Below are 20,682 nucleotides of genomic sequence, written 5' to 3'. Positions count from 1 at the left end.
CAGATTTAAGAGTGATAGAATAAATTGCTTTAGGAGAGATGAAATAGACTAGATTATTTCTTCACTAATGACTTATTAGCATGAATGCGTAATACAATAAAGATTATCAATTCTAAATCCCAGCAGATAACTTTTTTTTTACTGAACTGCACATAATTCAACTTTTTAATGAGGACCTTTATTGGTATGTTATTCAAAATCTTTGTTTATGAAAACATAGGAGAAATACTTAAATTACAAAAGAGAATACTAAAAAATTTCATTTCCCATACACTTTTCACACTTAAACATTTTCTGAAATCAACACATCTCACAGCAGATGCCTTTAACTTAGGATCTCCTTTTTCTTTAAGACGCATCACTAACTAAATGGTACACTTCACAGCTGACGGTATCTTAGAATTAGAGACATGCAGTATTTTGCAAAAATGTCAGAAAGTTAGGCCTCAATCAATGTGTGCCTGAGGTAAAAATTTTCAGGATTCTTTAATACAGATTATTTAAAGTCACTCATCTTGAAGAATATTTAAGTGTCCCAGAAACTTTAAGGTCAAATTAAATAAGAATCTAAGTCTTGAATTCAAATAGCTAGTGCTCTTCCCATAATCAACTCTGTTTAAACAGTATTATAGTCCATTTCCAAATGACAAATCATGAAAATTCTAGCATATTTCTAGAATTTATTATACATATATATATAAATATATGTTCTAAAAATGTTTAAGAACCTACCTTCAATAATTATTGATAATTACAAAATTAGCAAATCGACCTTTACATCAAAACATGGCTAAAAGAGCACTGATCTGTTGTGGGGAAGCCTAAATTATAAGCTCATCTTTAAAATTAAATTAGCTGTGTGACCTTGGGTAAATGTATGAATATACCCCCAAAGTCTCTTCCAGCGAAAATACTGACTCTTCAGACATCTAACTCATTCGAATTATCAAATCTGAACACTTCATACTGACTTACACTATTTTATGAGCTTTTAAAAAGTGCTGTTGGTTACAACCCATCCTGGAAAGGATCCTGACAGAATACTTATAGAACTGCCATTTCTTCATAGTCATGAGAACTTTTTTCTCCCAGTGATTGTAGCTAAGTCAAGGAGCAGGAAGAGGAATTCCGCATTGTTCTTGCCTAAGAACAAGCAGGATAGTGTTTAGCTTAGATATTCTTGCATCCATGCTGGGAGGGACAGCTCTACAAACAGATTTGCCTTTTTGACAGAGTGGTCAATTTCTTGAGCAAGCTGCCAGTCTCTTAAAACAGGACCACAGGGAGTTACACGGTAATACTTTCCCAATGAAAGTTACAAGGTAATACTTTCCCAATGAAATTGCTTGTGTAAGCAAACCCTGGAAGCAAAGTCATACTTGTCTTAAAATTTTGGTTCAAATATCATTCACACAGAAAATTTCACATAATTTAAGAAAGATAGCACTTTCATGGAGGTGTACACAGAGAGCTTCTTAACCAGTGACATCAATTGGGGGGTTGATTAGGTTTATTTATTTGTTTGTTTGTTTTTAGAGGTGATACTAGGGATTGAACCCAGGACTCTGTGTATGCTAAGCATGCACTCTATCATTTGAGCTATCCGCTCCCCCTCCACATCAATTTTCTATATTTCAGATATAATGAATACTGTTACAAGGTAGTTAAAAGAAAATATTTTTGTGAATTAGGGGAATTTGAATCCAGATATTGCATATTCATTTTAAAATCTTACACTGTGAAAATAAAACACTAAGCAGTAAAACGGAATTAAATTTTCAATAAAAACAAATTTTCATATAGAAAATACTTTAGCTTATATATGTACTAAGTTAAAAATAAGCTAAAAAGTAAACCCATTGATATCACTGATCATTGATTTTTCTTCTTTCACAGTTAATCATTTGTATTTTGAACCAACTTGGGGTAAGTCCATATTAATTTTTAAGCTATGAACTGCAAACCTACTTAATGGACAAAAGATAACTTTAATAATTTTTTTTATTTTTAGGGTTTCTTTGGGGTAAGACTTCTTTGCTATGATTATATTGATAAAAGCAAATGGCATTTAATCTTAGAAAAGGTAAGAATAATTCTTTTGAACCATAAAAACATATGGCAGAATGGAACCCAACTGATCTATCCAAATTAAAGCTCATGAGTTATAAACTCAGTTTCCTCCAAGATCTTTAGGTCAGAATTTCTGCAGGTCTAAAAGTGTATTCTTTCCATAATGCCCATAGCATCTGGCAAAATTTCAGTTTACAGAAATACATGCATTAGGTTAAGAAATTTCAAACAGTAAATTTTACCTCAAGCTTATTTTTGTCTTACAAATAATTCAGAGTAAACAGTAAGAAAAGCTTGCTGTGAAACTACCAAATCTAGAAACGTTCTGATCTCAAGGCAAGGGTACAAATCTCCTTAACATAAAAGCATCGGCTCACTTGATGGAAAGGCTACAAACCTTGAGACTTCTATTTTGATTCTCAGCCAAGTTTTCTTTCATTTAAAATATATACAAAAGAGAGAGAGACTGAAAAGGTATATTCCCTTTTTAAGTATCTGAATTAATGTCAATTAAAATTATATACAGTATGTATTTATTTTAATCTACCTTGAGAGACACTGATAAATCAAAATATTCTCAATTCCAATTTTGAGACAGAAACTGGATTTCACCCAAGTTTTCCTTCTGACAAATTTCATTGCCCTAAAGCGCTTATTAAGTGTCTCTTACCACTTCAAATGCTTTTAGGCCATCGGGGTGAAGCAGGAGAACTTAAGCTCTATGTTGCAGAAAAGACAGTTCAATGGTTCAGTTTATCAGCATTTAGGTATTACAGAACCACACTATTATCTACCTCCCAATACACATGACTACCAATACAAACACATAGGCATTGAATAACCATAATATGGGAGACATAAGATGGAGGCAAAGGAAAATTATGGCAAAAATATCTTCATGTAGTAACTATAATCTGTATTATTTATTTTGGCAGAAATAAATCTCTTACTACTGTGTCAGAAGTCATATACGGTTAGTAAAATCTCCAAATATCTTTTAAGCATTATTATACATTTTAAAATATTTTTTATCCTAAGAGTTAAATAGCCTCAGATTGTGCCCATGTTGGTAAGTTAATAATATGATTGAAGTAGGTGTAAACAAGACCAAATTGATTACAAGTGCTTTCTTCAAATGCTGTAAATTATAAATAAATCAATTTATTTATTATAATTTTACAGGTACTTTAGAAAATAATAGCAACTACCATAAATCCTTATACTGTAAAGCAGAGTAGCATTTAACTTCTAAAAGTGGTTAGAAATTTTAGGTGCCTTCTTTAGCTTCATTTAGCATCTTGTTTCTATTTGAATTTGAATGCTTTCAAATCTCAAGAATACCTGCTGGCAAGACAAACACTGATGGAGTTACTCATCCTTACATTAAGATATTATCAATTGTCTCTGGGCCAAAGTTTTGCAAACAGTTTCAACAATGCTAGTCAGATCAGATGTGGCCCTTAAATTTCAAGTCACAAACCATAAATGTATTACTATTTATGTCATATATAACATGAATACTGCTTAAGTAATACAGAATCTTCCAAACTACAAACTTAAAGTAACAAATCATAAAAGCTCCATAACTTTAGTAGGGAATACAATCGTCAGAGGAACCAGGCAGATCAGGATTCAAATCTCAGCTCTTTTGCTTATTGAATAAACCTTGGGGCAACCTTTCTAAAATATCATTTTCATCAGTGAAGTGAATATCACCTAACTTCATAGGACTGTTGTGAGGATTAAGTGATATAATGTAGATATTCAATAAATGGTAGCTATTATTATTTATTCTACTAAATATCTCTTAAAACCCAAAATATTCTTTATATCTAACATATTAAAAAGCAAATATGAAGGCAATATCACCTAGTGATAGAGAAGATATTCCTCCAGAAATGTCTTAAAATGAAATTTTAATCTGTTTTTTCTCTATTATAGATGGTGCTGGAAACTTAGAAGATTATCTACTTCTATCTATCTATAGGGTATAGGAGTTTTATCGCTTTGCATACTTTGTAAATGTTCCAATGAAAACTAGAAAATGCCACAAAAATTTATTATCTATAGACCATGTGCTTTAGTCATTCTTTAAATAAAATTTTAATAAAAATTAACATCTTTACTAATGTCAGTTTAGAAGTATCAAAACTAATAAAACATAAGGAAATGTCATGCTGTAGGCAACTGCTTAAACTTTGTCAAAAGCTTTTGTAAGCTGTTTCCATTTTAGAGAATTCTATTAAGTGCCAGGAAGAAGCAATTTCTTCCTGCCAAACAGTAAAACTAGAATCAGACTCTTACATGCTGGGAAAAGGTCATCCTACCCTTCACCCAATAAGCAGGTCATCCTTGTCAAGCACAAGTCTTTTATCATATACCCAACAACCAGGATTTTATGGATTTTAGAAAATTAATACCGAACATAAACCTTAATAACTCTTCCAGAGGGGTCTGAGGCAGTATCCTGAAATAAAATATTCTAATGTTTCTCCATAAAACTTATAGTCATACTAAGGGGAAAAAAGCCCCCTGTCAGTTCAGTTCAAGTTTACCACCAAAGGAATTTTGACACTAAATCGAAAAACAAAAACAAAACCTTAGACTGATTTACCTTAGCCCTTGTTCTGTTCTCTAGATACAAAGCAGGCCTAATACCTTTTACAAGTATCTGAAGAAAAGAAAACAACCACATCTCTATCCCTTAAACATCCTTTTCTTCAGATGCCCCATCTGTAGTCCAACTGGAACAAAGATGGAATTATGATAGTCCCTACCTCAGGTTGACAGGCGTTAGTATCATGGGACTTTTCCAATGGATATCTTGGCTAGAATGTGATACACATGTCCACTGAGACAAGGCAGTGCTATTGTCCTTCCTCTTCCCTGCTTCCAAGAACACCTGGAACACCAACTCTTTCCTTTCCTCTGGGAATTACAATGTTAACAGTGAGTCTCTCAAAACCCTATGTCAGTCCTTAATAATCCTTTTCTAACAAAAAACACTTTAACTTCAAAAGACCTCCCTCCGTCTCTGTCTGACTGCAGTTCCTTTCTGAAAGTGTATTTTTAATTCATTTATGGCACATACAGTTATAGCAGAGTGAAGTACATATATCAATTTAAATTACTAATTTCCTGGACACATTTTTTATTCAGCATTTTTGGAAATGAGAACATAAGCTGGTTTACTGTTCTTGATCTGTATTGACTAAAAGAGTGACTGCAATTTCCTCATAAAACCGACTCTAAAGTCAAGAATAAATAAGGTTTCCATTTTTGAAATCAGTTTCAATAAGATCATTTAAAACGAGATGTGAAGCAAATAATTTAAAGATAAATCAGATTATACAACAGTGGTTGGTGCTGCTCTGAAAGAAGCTTGATATGGCAAGAACATTCTTCAGATCCAAGATCAATTGGAAAAAAAAAAAACCAACTGACAAACAAGAACTACATGGAAAGTAGAAGTTATAGCTGAACAGAAATTTATCATTATTCAGATTCTGATTCTTTAAAGAGTATCAGTTGCTTAAATTTGGTTTAAGCCATGCTTAAACAGAATACAAACAAAATACAATTGTGTATAGTTCTTTGGACCGGGAAGCAGGAAATTCTGTGTTCTGTTTCACCATATTTACTAATTTTGTTCTGATGCAAAACCTTTTAAATGCAAATCATTTTGAAAGTGAATAAAGTGAATTTCCAAGTGACCTACCCTGCCCTTTTTACATGTGAGCTCTGTGATCTGCCTTCTTTTCAGCAATGCTCCTTTGCTGGCCTTTGGCTTTTCTGGAGCTGGAGAGCTATAACCCATGGCAGTCAGTTTCAGAGTCCTCACTCCAGTGCGCATCTCGTTTCTCTGCCACAAGTTTGATGAATTCAGAGTGACTAGCATAAAGCTTGAGTTTATCACTGATGTCCACCCATTTCACTTTTCCAGCATCATCTCCAGCTTCTAGAGTAAGGTTATCCATTATCTCACCTGCTTACCAAAGAGAAAACATCGTCAAGAAAAAGTAATTTATATATTCATTTGTTTTTCAGCAGAACTCTGTATCTTCAAGTATTCTCACTAAAAATAATCTTAAATCAACATTGTATTAGGTGGCCAAGTGAATTAAAAACTAGAATATTCCAAATTTCCTAAATGCCCAAATTTTAACCAAGTTTCTAAATTTTAAGTAGAGGAATCAGTAAGAAAGTTTTTCTCTTTATGAAGTAGAACTATTATCCTTAAAAGAAAAGAGTTCACATTAAATAACCATGAAACCTCATATCAAAATTTCAGAGGGATTAGAGACTTAAATTTTAAAAAATGAAAGAAAACAATTATTGATGACTCATTTTATAGTTTTAACGTAACTGGAGTTTTCTAAGCATGATACCAAATCAGAAACCATAAAATATGTATAGTTATATTTATAAGTACATATAAACACATTTTATTTAAAATATTTATCAGTATAATTATCAAAAATTAAAACAAATGCTCTCAATCACTGTTGGCAATGTAAATGGCATGTTTCTGTAGGACAATTTGATAATGTTTAATCACAAGTTTTTAAAAAGCAAATGTTCGGGGGTAAAGTATAGCTCAATGGCAGAGTGTGTACTTAGCATGCACGAGGTCCTGGGTTCAATTGCCAGTATCTTCATTAAAAAATAATAATAATAAGTAAATAAACCTAGTTACTCTCTCCCCAAAAGAAACTGCATTAAAAAAACAAACAAAATATTAAAAAACAAACAAGCAAAAAGCAAATGTTCTTTGATGAGCATTCATTCAACAAATATCAGAATCTCTTATGCACCAAACTCTGTACTAGGCACTAAGGATACAATAAACAATTCAGCACTTCCACTTCAAAGGATTTATCCTAAGGAAATAAAGACAAATCTATTGAAGTACTCAAAGCAATATTATTTATAATCAAAAAGAAAAATATGGATATAACCAAACTTTCCATCTAGAAGGCACAGATTAAATAAGACAGCTGTGCGGTGGACTCCCATTTAGTCATTAAAAGTGAAGCAGACCTATAAAAACTGACATAGAAAGATGTCCATAATATATTTTTAAGTGAAAATTCAAGTAACAAAATAGAATGCACAATGTGAGTCCATTTCTATTTTAAAAACAGCTATACAAAATTTGGAAGAAGCTAAATCAAGATGTTAACAGTGGTCTTTGGGAAATGAAATAACTGGTGCTTTAAAATTTTTCCGTTTTATGTCACCTATTTTCTAAATAATTCACTATAAACATACATATCCTTTATCTTTATAATGGTTATCTTAAAATAATAAAACAATACAGTTATTTCTTAAAAGAAAAGAATCTAATATTTTAGCCCATAGGTTTCTAAATCTCAATGCTAAAATGACAGCTCTTTGTGTATCCTCATTGCAACTACAACATCCAATTGACAATGGAGAACAAAAATTAAAAAGTAAACCTGAATCTAAAAGTTAAATTAAAATATCTGATTATCTAAATAACAATGTCCTCCAATAATATGCTCTTTATCGGCTCTAATAATGTCTGAAAAGCATCCTTCCCTCTGGTTACCTAATAAATTACCCAAAACAAAATTCTAAAAAGTTTAAAGTTTACAGTCTGACATGTAAAGAGCTTGGAAGTCATCACTCCTATCCTAACAAACATGAAAAATTTGAACAAACTGAAAATCAACAACTCTTCTTGGATCCATCAGAGAACTGAGGTCACAGGGCACAATGACACCCTGAAAACTGGAGAGAAAGGCCAATAATGAGAATCACAACTTACTGGAAACAGAAGCCCTCCACTGGAGTCAGCCAGTGGTAGAAATTTTTAAAAGGTAATTGACTACTTTTTGGAAATTGATCTGTGAACTAGATTGAGAGATAAAATCTCCTAGAGGCCCAATCTTGGGATGGGTGGATCACATTTTCATGAGTTTTACCTCCAGGTGAAGACTGGAGAAAAATTCCCACTTGCTTCCAACAGAGAAATGGAGAAGGTAACCATTCTGAAATACACCCAGAGCGTTCTGCACTTATGGAAAACTATTTCACCAAGTCCCAACCAGCCTGGGGGAAGGGAAATACCCAGCGCTAGCCTTCCGTCTCACCTAAGGAGTGTGAGGGTGGAAGGAGGAAACTGACAAGCAGATGTAAAGGTCACAGCCCCGGGGGCACAGGCTCACCGAAAGACTAAGACTTAATCACTGGGTTCTCCTATGATTCTCCTCCCTCTACACCTCACCACTACATCAACAGGGTTTCCATAAAATAACAGGGGAATACAACTGAAAGAACTGCATGGCTCAGACCTTATTTAAGTAGTCTCTAGGGAAACCCAGAGATAACAGAAGAGAAGAAAACAAAAACAAAGCTGGAAATTTTAGCCTACGACACAGTCACGGCAAATAATAAGCACTGCCTAACTCCTAGTCAGGTAAAGACAAAACCTCACACTAAAGGTCTATTTGCCTCAGTCCCTTTTACTGTATACATCATGTTCATCTTTCAAAATAACTAAATTCATGCTAAAAGGCAAAAAGCACAGTCTGAAGAGACAAAGCAAGCATCAGAATCAGACTCAGATATGGTAGAGATCTGCAATTATCAGATCACAAATTTTTTTTTAAGTATAGAGAGAGAATGAAAGGGTGAAAACAGTGATTTGAACCACTACATAATCAACCTCTAAAGGATCATTGTTTTTCCAAAAATAAATAGCTAACAAATTTATCATACTTAAATTGTAGAGGCCTGCTTCTAAATTGTATTTGCATACTTCTCCTTCTGAAATATTTCTTCTAAGTTCTCAATACCAGGATGAATTCTCCTAATACTTTGGCTGAAGTTTTTATATAGAAATAATGAACCTGGTGCTAGGAGTTTCCCCAAGTTCAACAAGAACATAAAAGTGACACATCTTCCAGCCCATTTTATAAAGAAAAAACTGAGTCCAAGAGAATAAGTGATTTACACAAATTTACACAACTAAGAAGCCATGGGTAGAACATTCAGTTTTCTAATATGGTACCCTCATTTCAATACAGATGAAACAAAATTTTAAAGTATCATCCAATTTAACAATAAAATGTTTCAAAAGAAGCCAGCCATTCAGTATATAAATTAAAGATCATAATTAATTTTTAAGATAGCAAATTCCCCCTCTTTTATAATAACAGATTTGATTCCCACTTACCCCCCTAAAATTTTTAAATCCGTAGACCAGAAAAAGCATTCACTTTAAAGTTTTTTCAATACTTGGTAAGTTTTTTGTTATTGTTTTGTATTTCAATAATGCATGCTTATTTCAAAATTATTTCAAACAGTAATACAGATATAAATCCCATTTCCTTTATCATAGCTATACTTCATCCTCAAATCTCCAATTGCTTTTGTTTTTGTTTTACATAGATTCATACTACATAAACAATTTGACAACTTTAAGACATATAATTTTAGTCTATAAATTCAAAATTAATTTTATATGCCACCAGTGGATTAAAGGAAATTAGTTACTGATAACACTTTTAAAGCTTTCTTCTACATATTCTTTTAATATCAATAATTTGGTTTCATATAAATATAATCCTACAGTCAGTAGCTGATTGACTTAAAATGCTAAAAAGTCCAGATTTAATTATGCCCTAGTAGGCTGCTTGACCGAAATTGATCCTCTAATTCAGTTGGCTTAATAAACATAAGTAAAATTACCTGTTTCATCATGGTAGTTCACAGCTTCTGTCTCTATCCATGCATTATCAGTGTTTCGAGGATCATCAACATACCCCTTATATATCTGTTTTTAAAAGGAGGCACAGAAAAAAAAAAAGTGTAGGGTGAAATAGGAAAAAATAGGAATGGGTAGAGCAGAGCATTTACCTTCAACAGAATCAGAAATATTCTGTTGCAAAACAATGCATATTTAATTAACGTTATTCAACTGTACACTTAAAAATGGTTAAGATGGCAAATTATACGTTATGTGTTTTTTACCAACACGCATAGAAAATGTAAATATCATAGAACCTTTAATGTAGCATCCCATATGCTTGTTTTAAATTCCAAGGGAACAATATTCTCATGAACATTCTGAGGCAGCTTTAAAATCCACAAAACCCTCAACACTTTGGACTCTAACTTCAGAATCTGAGAATAGTCATATTTGGGCCATAAAATTTTTATAAAGACTCTATAATTTAAGTATTTTTCTGTTTTAATAATCCTGTGATTATAGTTTTAGATACACAAAGATAGATTCTTCTAGTTAAATAAAGATCTATAAGGAACGTTAGTAAAGACTAGTATTTCAGCTATTAATACATGAAAAGATTTGGATCTAGCCATCTAACACAAATGTGACCCAAAACCTAAACAACATAGATAAATAATTAAGAAATCCTAATTCTAGAAAGAAAACAAAGCAATTCAAAAGAAAATGTATCCTTTTCCTCATTATTCGTGCACATATACCTTGTAAAGTGATTTCTTAAATCACAAAGGGTGTACAGACAAAATAGACATGAGACTTAAATGGTTAGGAACCAGAAAAACTCTAAATAATGTAATTTAAAATGTAAATGTCCTCTCAAAAAAGCTGAATTCATGCATTTTTTTAAAAAAAAGAAAAGGTTTTCTGTTAGATGAGTGAGCTCAGTGGTACATTAGCTCACATTCAGTCTAAGGAAAAACTAAGAGGAAAAAAATACATTATACTAAGTGATGCAACCAACCTAAAGTTGGGCTATAAAAATTTAAATAGACATCTATTTACAGTGAAGATCTACTATAATGTAATTTATTCTTATGAATATGTATGTATTTCAAATACACAAGTATTTCACTTTATTCAAAAAATGATCTACCAGATTTCCAGGTGAACTTTTAAGTAGTTTTCATTAATCCACAGGACTAAATCCTTCTTAGGAACCACCATTTCTTACCACTAGATGTTCCTGGCTGAAGAGTTTATGCAATTGTTCCTCTAATTCTCTCTTTTCGGCACTGGATTTCTGTAAGGAGTTGAGAGCTTCCTCACCAAATTCTCTTTTCAGTGTGGCACTAATCTTCTCTCCTGGATCCACCATCCCCTAAGAGACATTTTTGTAAACAAACAAAAAGTAGTAAGCTCTAATTCAATCAATAAATATTTACTGAGAGATGTAGTGGACATATATTGCTCTATCTGTTCATAATCATCTGTGTTCTTCTCTAAATCATTTGTTTCTAGTAGAAGCAGTCTAGAAGGGTATCTCATATGTTCAACCACAGTAACTGGTCCAAGGTTAGCCTATGGTAAACTGAGCCAATCAGACTCCTTTCCTGGTATTTTTCAAACTCAAGCCATGGAAGGAAAGGCTGGAGGCAAGAAAGACTATAGCAAGCTGATACTTTCCCCATTGGCTATTCAATTCCAGCCCTACTGACCTCAAAGTTCCTGGAATGTGCCAGACATACCTCAGTCTTAAGGTATCTGCCCTGCTATTACTTCTGTCCAGGATGCTTTCCCCAGATAGCCAATGGTACACTCATTCACCTCCTTCAGATCTTTACTCAAACGTCACCTTTTCAGGGAAACTTCCTCTAACCACCCGATTTAAAATTGCAAACTCTCAAACACTTCCCAGTCCCCTTCCTTACTTTATATTTTTCTTAATACTTACCACCTTCTAACATACAGTAACTTATTTATCTTATATAATTTATTTATCTTATATTATTTATCTTATGTCTCCCCCACTGGAGTGTGAGCACCAAGAAGACAGGGATGTTTATGTTGCCCTGTTGTATCCCCAATGCCTAAAATATTAGCTGACAAGACAGATACTCAAAATATATATTGATTAGATGAATGACTCACAAAATGATACTAATGACAACAGTTCCCTGATCAGAATTACAAATGACAATAAAAAGATAAGATCTTATGATGATGTCATTATTGTATTCCGCACTCAGCATGAGTGAAATTTGACTATTTGGCTCCTAATAATTAGCTTAAGCTTTTATCAGTCAGCTGTAATCTTTATTTTCATTCCATTTTTATCCTACAAAGAAAAGCCATCCTTGGGGATAGCAATATGTGTATAAAGAGTCATCTTCTTATCAAACTATCTCCATTTCACAATATGGCATAAAATATAAAACCCTCTACTGAACGTATACACATTTTTAACAGCCACTTGAAATATACTATTGACATGGACTCAATAAAAGCATATTCTTCCTGACATTATGGAAATTTAAAAACTATAAGAAATAGTAAGTAATAAAAGTTATCTTTTTATTATGTCTAAAGTTATCAGAATTCAACCAAAAAATACTAAAAATCTTTTCTTGGGCTTGGAATAGGGGTTGGGTTCTGAGACAGGACCCAACATTAATAAATATCTAATACACCAGGTGCTTTGTGCACTCCCTCTAATAATCCTATGAAATAGATATGATTATCTTTAAAGTGAAGGACTGAACTCCATATCACTCAGCTCAAAGTAGAAAGGCCAGAACACAAGCGTAGGTCTAACTCCAAAGTCCATGTTCTTTCCCAAGGGTTTTAGAATTAGACTCAGATTCTAACAGCTTTGTTGTATTATCCTACATTTGTTTTGTTTTTTTCCCAAATGCAAGAACTTTTTTTCCTTTTTTTCCTCCTTTTTATTGAGTATGATTGATTTACAATGTTGTGTTAGTCTCTGGTGTACAGTATAGTGATTCAGCTATATATATTATACATATTCTTTTTCAATATAGGTTGTTACAAATTACTGAATTTAGTTCCCTGTTCTATATTCAATAGGACCTTGTTTATCTATCCTATATATAGTAGTTTGTATCTGCTAATCCCAAACTCCCAATTTCTCCCTCTCCTGTTTCCCCTTTGGTAACCATAAATTTGTTTTCTCTGTCTGAGTCTCTGTGTTTTGTAAGTAAGTTCATTTGTATTATTATTTTTTTTTTTAGATTCCACATATAAGTGATGCCATATGATATTCTTTCTCTGACTTACTTCACTTAGTAGGATAATCTCTAGGTCCATCCATGTTGCTGCAACTGGCATTATTTCATTCTTTTCTATGGTTGAGTAATATATTCCATCATATATTATATATATATATAGAGAGAGAGAGAGAAAGAAATACATATATAGATCTCTCTCTATATATATATCTCACAACTTCTTTATGCAGTCATCTGTCAGTGGACATTTAGGTTGCTTCCATGTCTTGGCTATTGTAAATAGTGCTGCTATGAACACTGGGGTGCACATATCTGTTCGAATTGGAGTTTCCTCCAGACACGTGCCCAGGAGTGAGATTGCTGGATCATATGGTTAATTCCGCTTTCAGTTTTTCAAAAGGTCTGCATACTATTTTCCATAATGGCTACAACAAACTACATTAACACCAATAGTGTAGGAGGGTTCCCTTTTCTCCACACCACCTCCAGCATTTATCAACTGTGGACTTTTTAATTATGGCCATTCTGATCGGTGTGAGGCGATACCTCATTGTAGTTGTGATTTGCATTTCTCTGATAATTAGTGATCTTGAGCATCTTTTCATGTGCCTATTGGCCATCTGTATGTCTTCACTGGAGAAATGTCTGTTTAGGTCTTCTGCCCATTTTTTGATTAGGTTGTTTATTTTTTTGTTATTGTGTTGTATGAGCTGTTTGTATATTCTGGAAGTTAAGCCCTTGTCAGCTGCATCATTTGCAAATATTTCCTCCCAGCCTGTAGGTTGTCTTTTTGTTTTGTTTATGGTTTCCTTTACTCTGCAAAAGCCTACATTTGTCATTGACAGTGACACTTTATTGCAGTGATGAATGACAAAAGAATTACTAACTGAAGTAGGGAGGAATGGAGAATAAATGGAGTAGAAAAGATCCATAAACAGTAACATTATAGTAAGAAAAACAATTAAAAAGAACTTAAAACATAATTTGACTTAACTTTAATGCTTACCCCTGGGAGTGCCCATTCTCCACAGTCTTTCCTTTTTATTGCAACAAACTGTAAGATGTTTTTCCCAGAAATAGGATTGGTGATTTTATTTCCACTTCTATCCCTTTTCCACCTATAAATAGTAACGTAAGATCATAACTGATTTAGAACAAAGACCAAGGATCTATCTCAAGCTTGAGACAAAATTACAAAGATGCATTTTTTTAATAACAGAGCATACATATATTTACCACAAATCAGCTAGTTTTATTTTTAAAAATTGTTTTGTATTAAAAATATTCTTTATTTGTCACTGTTACAAACCAAGACAAATGTCCACTTTTCATAAAGTATTTTATAGTCTCCATATAAAAATTCAAGATATAAATAATTTTTACTACTTAAAGTACTATTGAAAAATTTTAAAGCAGAACAGAACTTAAAAGAAAGGTCATAAAAGTTTTTTTTTTAATCCAAGGATCCTTTTTAAGCATTATAAGCAGAGAAAAAGATCTGTAATATTTGCTTTTAACAGTTCATCCTATGTTTTCAGAAAAGCAGATTATATAATACAGGTTCATTTGGTCTCAAAAGGAGTGCTTCTCAATCTTTATCCCCTCTTTTGATAAAAGAAATTTTACTCTATCCTTTAATTTTACATTTCAAATTGAATTGCGTATTTTTAAAAGCATCAATGTAATGTTAATTTCACAATGTGCCTTTTCTAACCACAGCCTCCTTCCCAAAGATGTTGCTAAATCTCCCCTTCTTCCCTACACACCCACCACATCTGCCTCCTCCTGCCCAATTTTACAAATAATTCTAATAGGCCCTCAGGCAAAGATAAAGATTTTGAACTTCTAACACTAAACCAAATAAGAAAGCCTATGATCGAATCATTACTCTGCATGAGACTCAATAAAATATACTAGCTCAGAAATGAGTGTCCAAATTTCTTTATATTGTGGCTGAAGACTATGTCTGACCCATAACTCCCCCAAAAGAGCTCAGAGTCTACAGTGGAGCTAGACATGTAAATGAATAAACTGCAAAACAGAGTGACAGTTTGATAAATACAGTAAGTAGAAATGAAAGAATAATTAGTATAAGAAGACAACATCTGTTTTTAAGAATGCCAGAGAGAGGAAACAGTTATAAAATAAAATAATGTGTTCAAGAAACTAAAAGTACATTGGGGTGCGGCAATATAAGCACCAGTAAGGGAAAGATGAAAGATGAGGCTGGAGAAGTAAGCAAAGAATTCACCAAATTCATCTGCTTAGAGAGCCAGAGAATAATTTTAAGCAGGGTAAAGCCATAAATAATTTGTATTTTAGGACGCTCTCTCACTCTGACAAAAGTCTTGAAGTTGGTGTGGAGGGAAGCAAGACTGGAGGCAAGAAAACCAGCTAGGAGACTGTTACCATGATCCAGGTACAAGACGATGAGGACAGCAGGACTGAAGGCAGAGACAGTAAGAATGGAGAGAGGACAGATTTTACCTCTACTTTAAAAAAAAATTTTTTGTGTCAAAATAGTAAGAACACTGACATCTAATCTCTTTTTTTATTGACGTATACTTGTTTTACAATGTTGTGTTAGTTTCAGTTGTACAGCAAAATGATCATTTTTATATATATATTCTTCTTCAGATTCCTTTCCATTATAGGTTATTACAAGATATTGAGTATAGTTCCCTGTGCTATACAGTAGGTCCTCCTTGGTTATCTCTTTTATATATAGTAGTATGTATATGTTGATCGCAAACTCCTAATTTACCCCTCCCCCACTTTTATTTTTTAAAAGTCATTTATATAGCACTCATTATGGACCTAATATTGTTGTGCTTTAATGTATTTACCCACTTAAGCCTCAAAACCACCCTATAAAGTAGCTGTATTATTGTCTTTATTTTACAGATGTGGAAAATGAGACACAAAGAAGTAGCTAACTTGCCAAAGGTTGCAGAGCAAAAAAGTTGTATAAATCAACATTTGAAGCCAGGCAATCCAGTTCCAGAATCTGCGCTCTAAGTCACCATACTATTTCACTTAAATCAAACAAACAGAATGCTTATACTAAGTAGGTAAGAGGAGGGGTAAGGCGGCAAATGATGGTTCTGTTCACTCACAGATATTTACTGGCACCTACCATACCTCATATGCAAGGAGATGGGAAAACAAAAACACAGAGCCCCCGCTGTTCAGCCAGCCAGCCTAAGAAGAGAAGCAAGATAGAGAGACATGCTGCTGGGCAAGACGGCATGACCAGACAGATGATGAACAGCTTGGGTATTATGTTTACAGTCTCAGATGTTATCCTGAAGGGATTCATTTAAAGATTTTAAAGCAGAACAGCTTCATGTTAAAATTTTATCAGTATCAAATGCATTACCACCAAATTTAAAACAAAATTTCTTGATATAACAGAAATAATGTATCATTTTCATTAGTAAACCTCATTAACATTTACTAAATATTAATGATACTCCTATGTACTACCGGTATTCCTACCCCATTTCTGATGGTCCATACCCTCCCATCTTTAACCAAAACTGGAAAGAAAATGATATTGCCATTATCTTTTGACCTGAGTTTATTCACAATAATATATTAACACTTTCCATCTCATTCTGACTTTAAAGGACTTAAAGGAACTTGAGGTAACTTCCCACTGTAAATGGGAATCTCTAGGAGAGGTACCTGGGAATCTAAAAATTTAACATTGTCCCTGGAGATTCTGAACTAGAAAGTCTGTGAAATTCTGCACTGTACAAAGCTATTTTGCATTATGAAGTACTTGAAAGAAAAGGGGATAAAACCCTGGCTTAAACAGTGCCTGTGTGATTTTTATGATTACTCAGTAGTGAAATACTGGTATAAAAAAGCACACACAATAGCCCTGATTCATATTTCAGATCTACAAGATCTAGGCAAATCAATTAACCTCAGTAAGTTTCCATTTTCAAATCTATAAAATAGACATGTTAATACCTACTCTGAGGAGTTTTTATGAGAAACAAATATAAAAACTATTCATAGCACCTAGCAGAGTTTCTGGGGTAAAGCCATATTTTTAACAGTTCATCTAATCTTGTTGATTCTTCAACATCCTTCATTCTTCTCTTCCTTTCCTTTCTACTGCCACTCATGTATTTGCAGGACTCATCAGTTAACATACGTATTACTGAGATAGCAAAGAACATCAACCTGAGAGTATAGCGGAAAGCTAGACTCTGCCACTTTCATAGCCTTAGACCATCTCTAAGCCTTCAGTTCTCTCATTTGTATAATAACAAAATTAAGGTAAAAAGTCTACCATTTCAAAACAACTTGACATACAATCACCATGTTTACTCCCAGCTGCTATTTGATCCACCACTGATAAAGACAAGCTAATTAGAAGCTAACTTTCAAATCTCTGGCCTCCCTTTTCTGCTTCTTGTTCCTAGCATTCCTGCTTCAACTGTTTCATACCTTCCTGTTTTTAGACAGCCTCACCAAAACTGGAAAGAAACTGAATCTATCATTAATATTTACTTATACTATTTTAATTACATTCATTAATAAGAATATATTAACTCTTTTCATCTCATTTAAACCACAAAGTTTCTGAAGGAATTCTAGATGGGTAGAAGCAGGTTGGCAGGTAGGTAGGTAGGCAGGTAAATGTGTGGGTAGGTGGGTGGAAGGAAGAATGAATGGATGGAGGGAAGATAAAACTGGGGCGGGGTGTGGCGTAAAGATCCCTTTTGGCAGGAGAAATGAAAGGGAAAAAGAACACAATGAGGAGAGTATTGGTGCCTCTTCCAGTAACTTGACAACAAGCTGCTTTTCCTAGATTTAAACTATGAAATCATTATTATATCCCAGATTAGAGAAAAACAAAGTCTCCTGGAAGAAAGGAAGGCCCTCAAAATATCAAAACTAAAAAAGTAAGACTATTGAGGGTATATGCATTATTTAAAGAAGAAAAATGGCAATTACATGTGAGAAGGTAGGTGGTCAGTGAAAAAAAACCCTAAAAATAAAAAATAAATAAAAGGATGACAGAGATGATGGAATATTCCAAATGTGTTGGGAATATGATTAAGATGGAGATGGCTAAATCCATGTAAACATGGATTCACCTACCTCCTTTATTATGATTCATGCTGACCAAGAAACCTTCTGAATATGATTTGGCTTACCAGACAGATCTGCCTCAGAAGAGAATGCCTTTCCCCTGTTCTGGAAACTTCAATGGCTACACTTCATAGCCTTTAACTCTGGCATTTAATATTCTCCACAATAAACTGTATAAAAATTAATTTTAAGTTTAATTTATCATCCACTATTCTCTTACAAGAATCTCCTGTTTCAACCAAGCTGGTCTTTTCACTATCCCTCAATACTCAAACAGATATTACTACCAGCCTTGTTCCGACGCCTCCTCCTGTCCCCCTATCCAAGCTCCAGTCTACCTCCTTCAAAATGCCTTTCTTGGGTACTCCAGTTTACCATCATTATGTCCTAATCCAATCTTCTAATTCTCTGAGGCATCCTGTGTCAGCCATATTACTTTGACACGTTTTCTTATTTCACATTTTCCATCTTTTAAATGAAACCACAGTTCCTCAATGACAAGGAGCTGAAACTTAGGATTGTTATACTTTTTCATATGCACCAAAGCACTTACTCAATTTTGAGAACAAACAGATCCTTAATAAGTATTTAGTGAATTTAGATAATGCCTAACTTATACAACATAAAACTATAGTTTTACACTTACATCATTATCATTATAATTTTACATAAAATTCCTTTAAAATAAAGGTTTCGTATGTGCATGAGTGCATAATTATATATACACACACATATATACATGCACATACAGTCAGCTCTCTGTATCTGCAGACGTGGAATCCATAGATAAGGAGGGCCGAGGGACTTGAGCATCTGTATTTTGGTATCTACTTGGGGCAAAGGGGGTTGTCCTGAAATCAGTCCCGCAGGATACCAAGGGATGACTGTATATACAAACACATATATACATACATACACCTGTGTGTGTGTGTGTGTGTGTGTGTGTGTAATATAGACGTAAAAACTGGGCTACAGCCTGTATTTTTTCACTTAGCTCTTTGCTATGGAAATGTTTTTAGTTCTTACCTGGTTATAATTGGATCTGCAGCATGATTGGGGCCCCATCGCCCCAAAAGCCCACGGCCAATCAGTCCTGTCCGTCCTGCAGGGTTTCTGGGGAGGGAAAAAACATAAAATCAATTAAATGTGTTCATCTTTTTTAACCCAATCTGATATGGCCCAAAACAAGGCAGTAAGAGCATTAAGAGGGAAACAGTATCTCCACAAAAATCCAGTAGCACTATCACACATCTGGCACTGAAAGTACATATTTCCTTATAGTGTTATTTAACTTTTCCTTTGTGCATCCCTTAAGCTTTGGGCTTGATCCAGGAGGGGGGAATCTCACTTCGAAAGTTGTTCTACAATGTAAGAATTGGCTTCAGTTTTCACCTACACTTCAAAATTCAAACTAGAACTTTACTGGACTCTTAACTCTGGAGGATAAAATGTTCTGCACCTAATCATCATCTATCTCTACAACAGTAGTGCTTAATTACTCAGGATACCCACACTTGTCTTCACTTTCTCATCACCTTCACTTCCTGCTCCACTCTCCTTCAACCTGTCCCATCCAAATGGTTTTTGTTACATTTTAAAGCCCATTTTTTCTCAGCAGGTTCTAGATTTTTATTATCAATAATAAATATTTTGTAGTATACAGTGAGGTAGAAGTATCCAATATTTCAAGATTTGAAATATACCAAAATTCAATTTTTAAAGAAAACAATTATGTAAAAATGTCAACAAATTATTTTACCTAATGCCACAACCCAACATTAAAACATCTGTCAGATAAACAAAACAACAGTCATGCCTAAGTATTTTCTTCCAGTCAATACCCCTTGAATGTTCACCTTTCACTATGTACCAGTAAAATGCCCTAATCTGCAATCTTATCTATTTAATATTATATCTTTTGTCCTCCCACTATGTGAAATAAATAACTTGTCAAATTTTCCCTTTCAGCTATCTCTATTTATTCTAGTCTTCTCTGTAACTTATTAAAGTCAAATGAATTTTTATACTGTTTCGTTCTAGACTTAGAAATATTCCAGCAAGATTTGCAAATAAAGACAGAAAGACAAGACACCTGGCCAGGTGACGATAATTCTACCTTTCAAATTCAGGAGGAGAGGCAGGGTGGCCAGCAACTATGTTTTATCCCATGTAACCATAGACCCCCAAACACAAATGATCAAAGCCAGTATTAAGAGAGAGAATGTTTTTTTTAGATGACCAAGCCTATAACTTATAAACTGGAAGCTGCAGAAAAGACATACGGACTATCCTATAGCCTGAGAAGCAGAGAAAACTGTTCACAGAAAAAGAAAAACAAAGGCAGCACGTAAGGAAAAGCAGGCATGAGCCAAAGAGATGGTCCTGATGGATTTTCAATTCCACTCTTTCCTAAAGTTACCTGCACATCTGCTTTGGGCTCTTTGAGAAGATCCCGCAGCCCCAGAGTAAAGTTCACTCTTTGCTCAGGCAAGCCTGAGTTGGTTTCTATTGGTCAGAGTCTTGACTGAAACAACAGGCTACCCT

General features: G+C 33.8%; 1 protein-coding gene across 1 annotated transcript in view; it reads right to left on the bottom strand.

The window, feature by feature from the left end:
• Positions 1-156: 156 nt before the first annotated feature.
• Positions 157-20,682, bottom strand: part of NUDT9 (nudix hydrolase 9) — a 32,515-nt gene continuing 11,989 nt past the window's right edge. The window contains exons 4-8 of the mRNA XM_010966150.3: positions 19,165-19,251; positions 14,036-14,147; positions 11,016-11,162; positions 9,787-9,871; positions 157-6,055 (exon numbers count right to left, since the gene is read on the bottom strand). Coding sequence (XP_010964452.1) covers positions 5,877-6,055; positions 9,787-9,871; positions 11,016-11,162; positions 14,036-14,147; positions 19,165-19,251 — 610 coding nt within the window. The 3' untranslated portion in view covers positions 157-5,876. The remainder of the gene's footprint in view (positions 6,056-9,786; positions 9,872-11,015; positions 11,163-14,035; positions 14,148-19,164; positions 19,252-20,682) is intronic.

The sequence above is a fragment of the Camelus bactrianus genome, chromosome 2 (assembly GCF_048773025.1).
Source record: "Camelus bactrianus isolate YW-2024 breed Bactrian camel chromosome 2, ASM4877302v1, whole genome shotgun sequence".
Taxonomy (NCBI): Eukaryota; Metazoa; Chordata; class Mammalia; order Artiodactyla; family Camelidae; genus Camelus; species Camelus bactrianus.
Note: the sequence above shows the minus strand (reverse complement) of the source record. Positions and strands in the feature narration are given on the sequence as shown.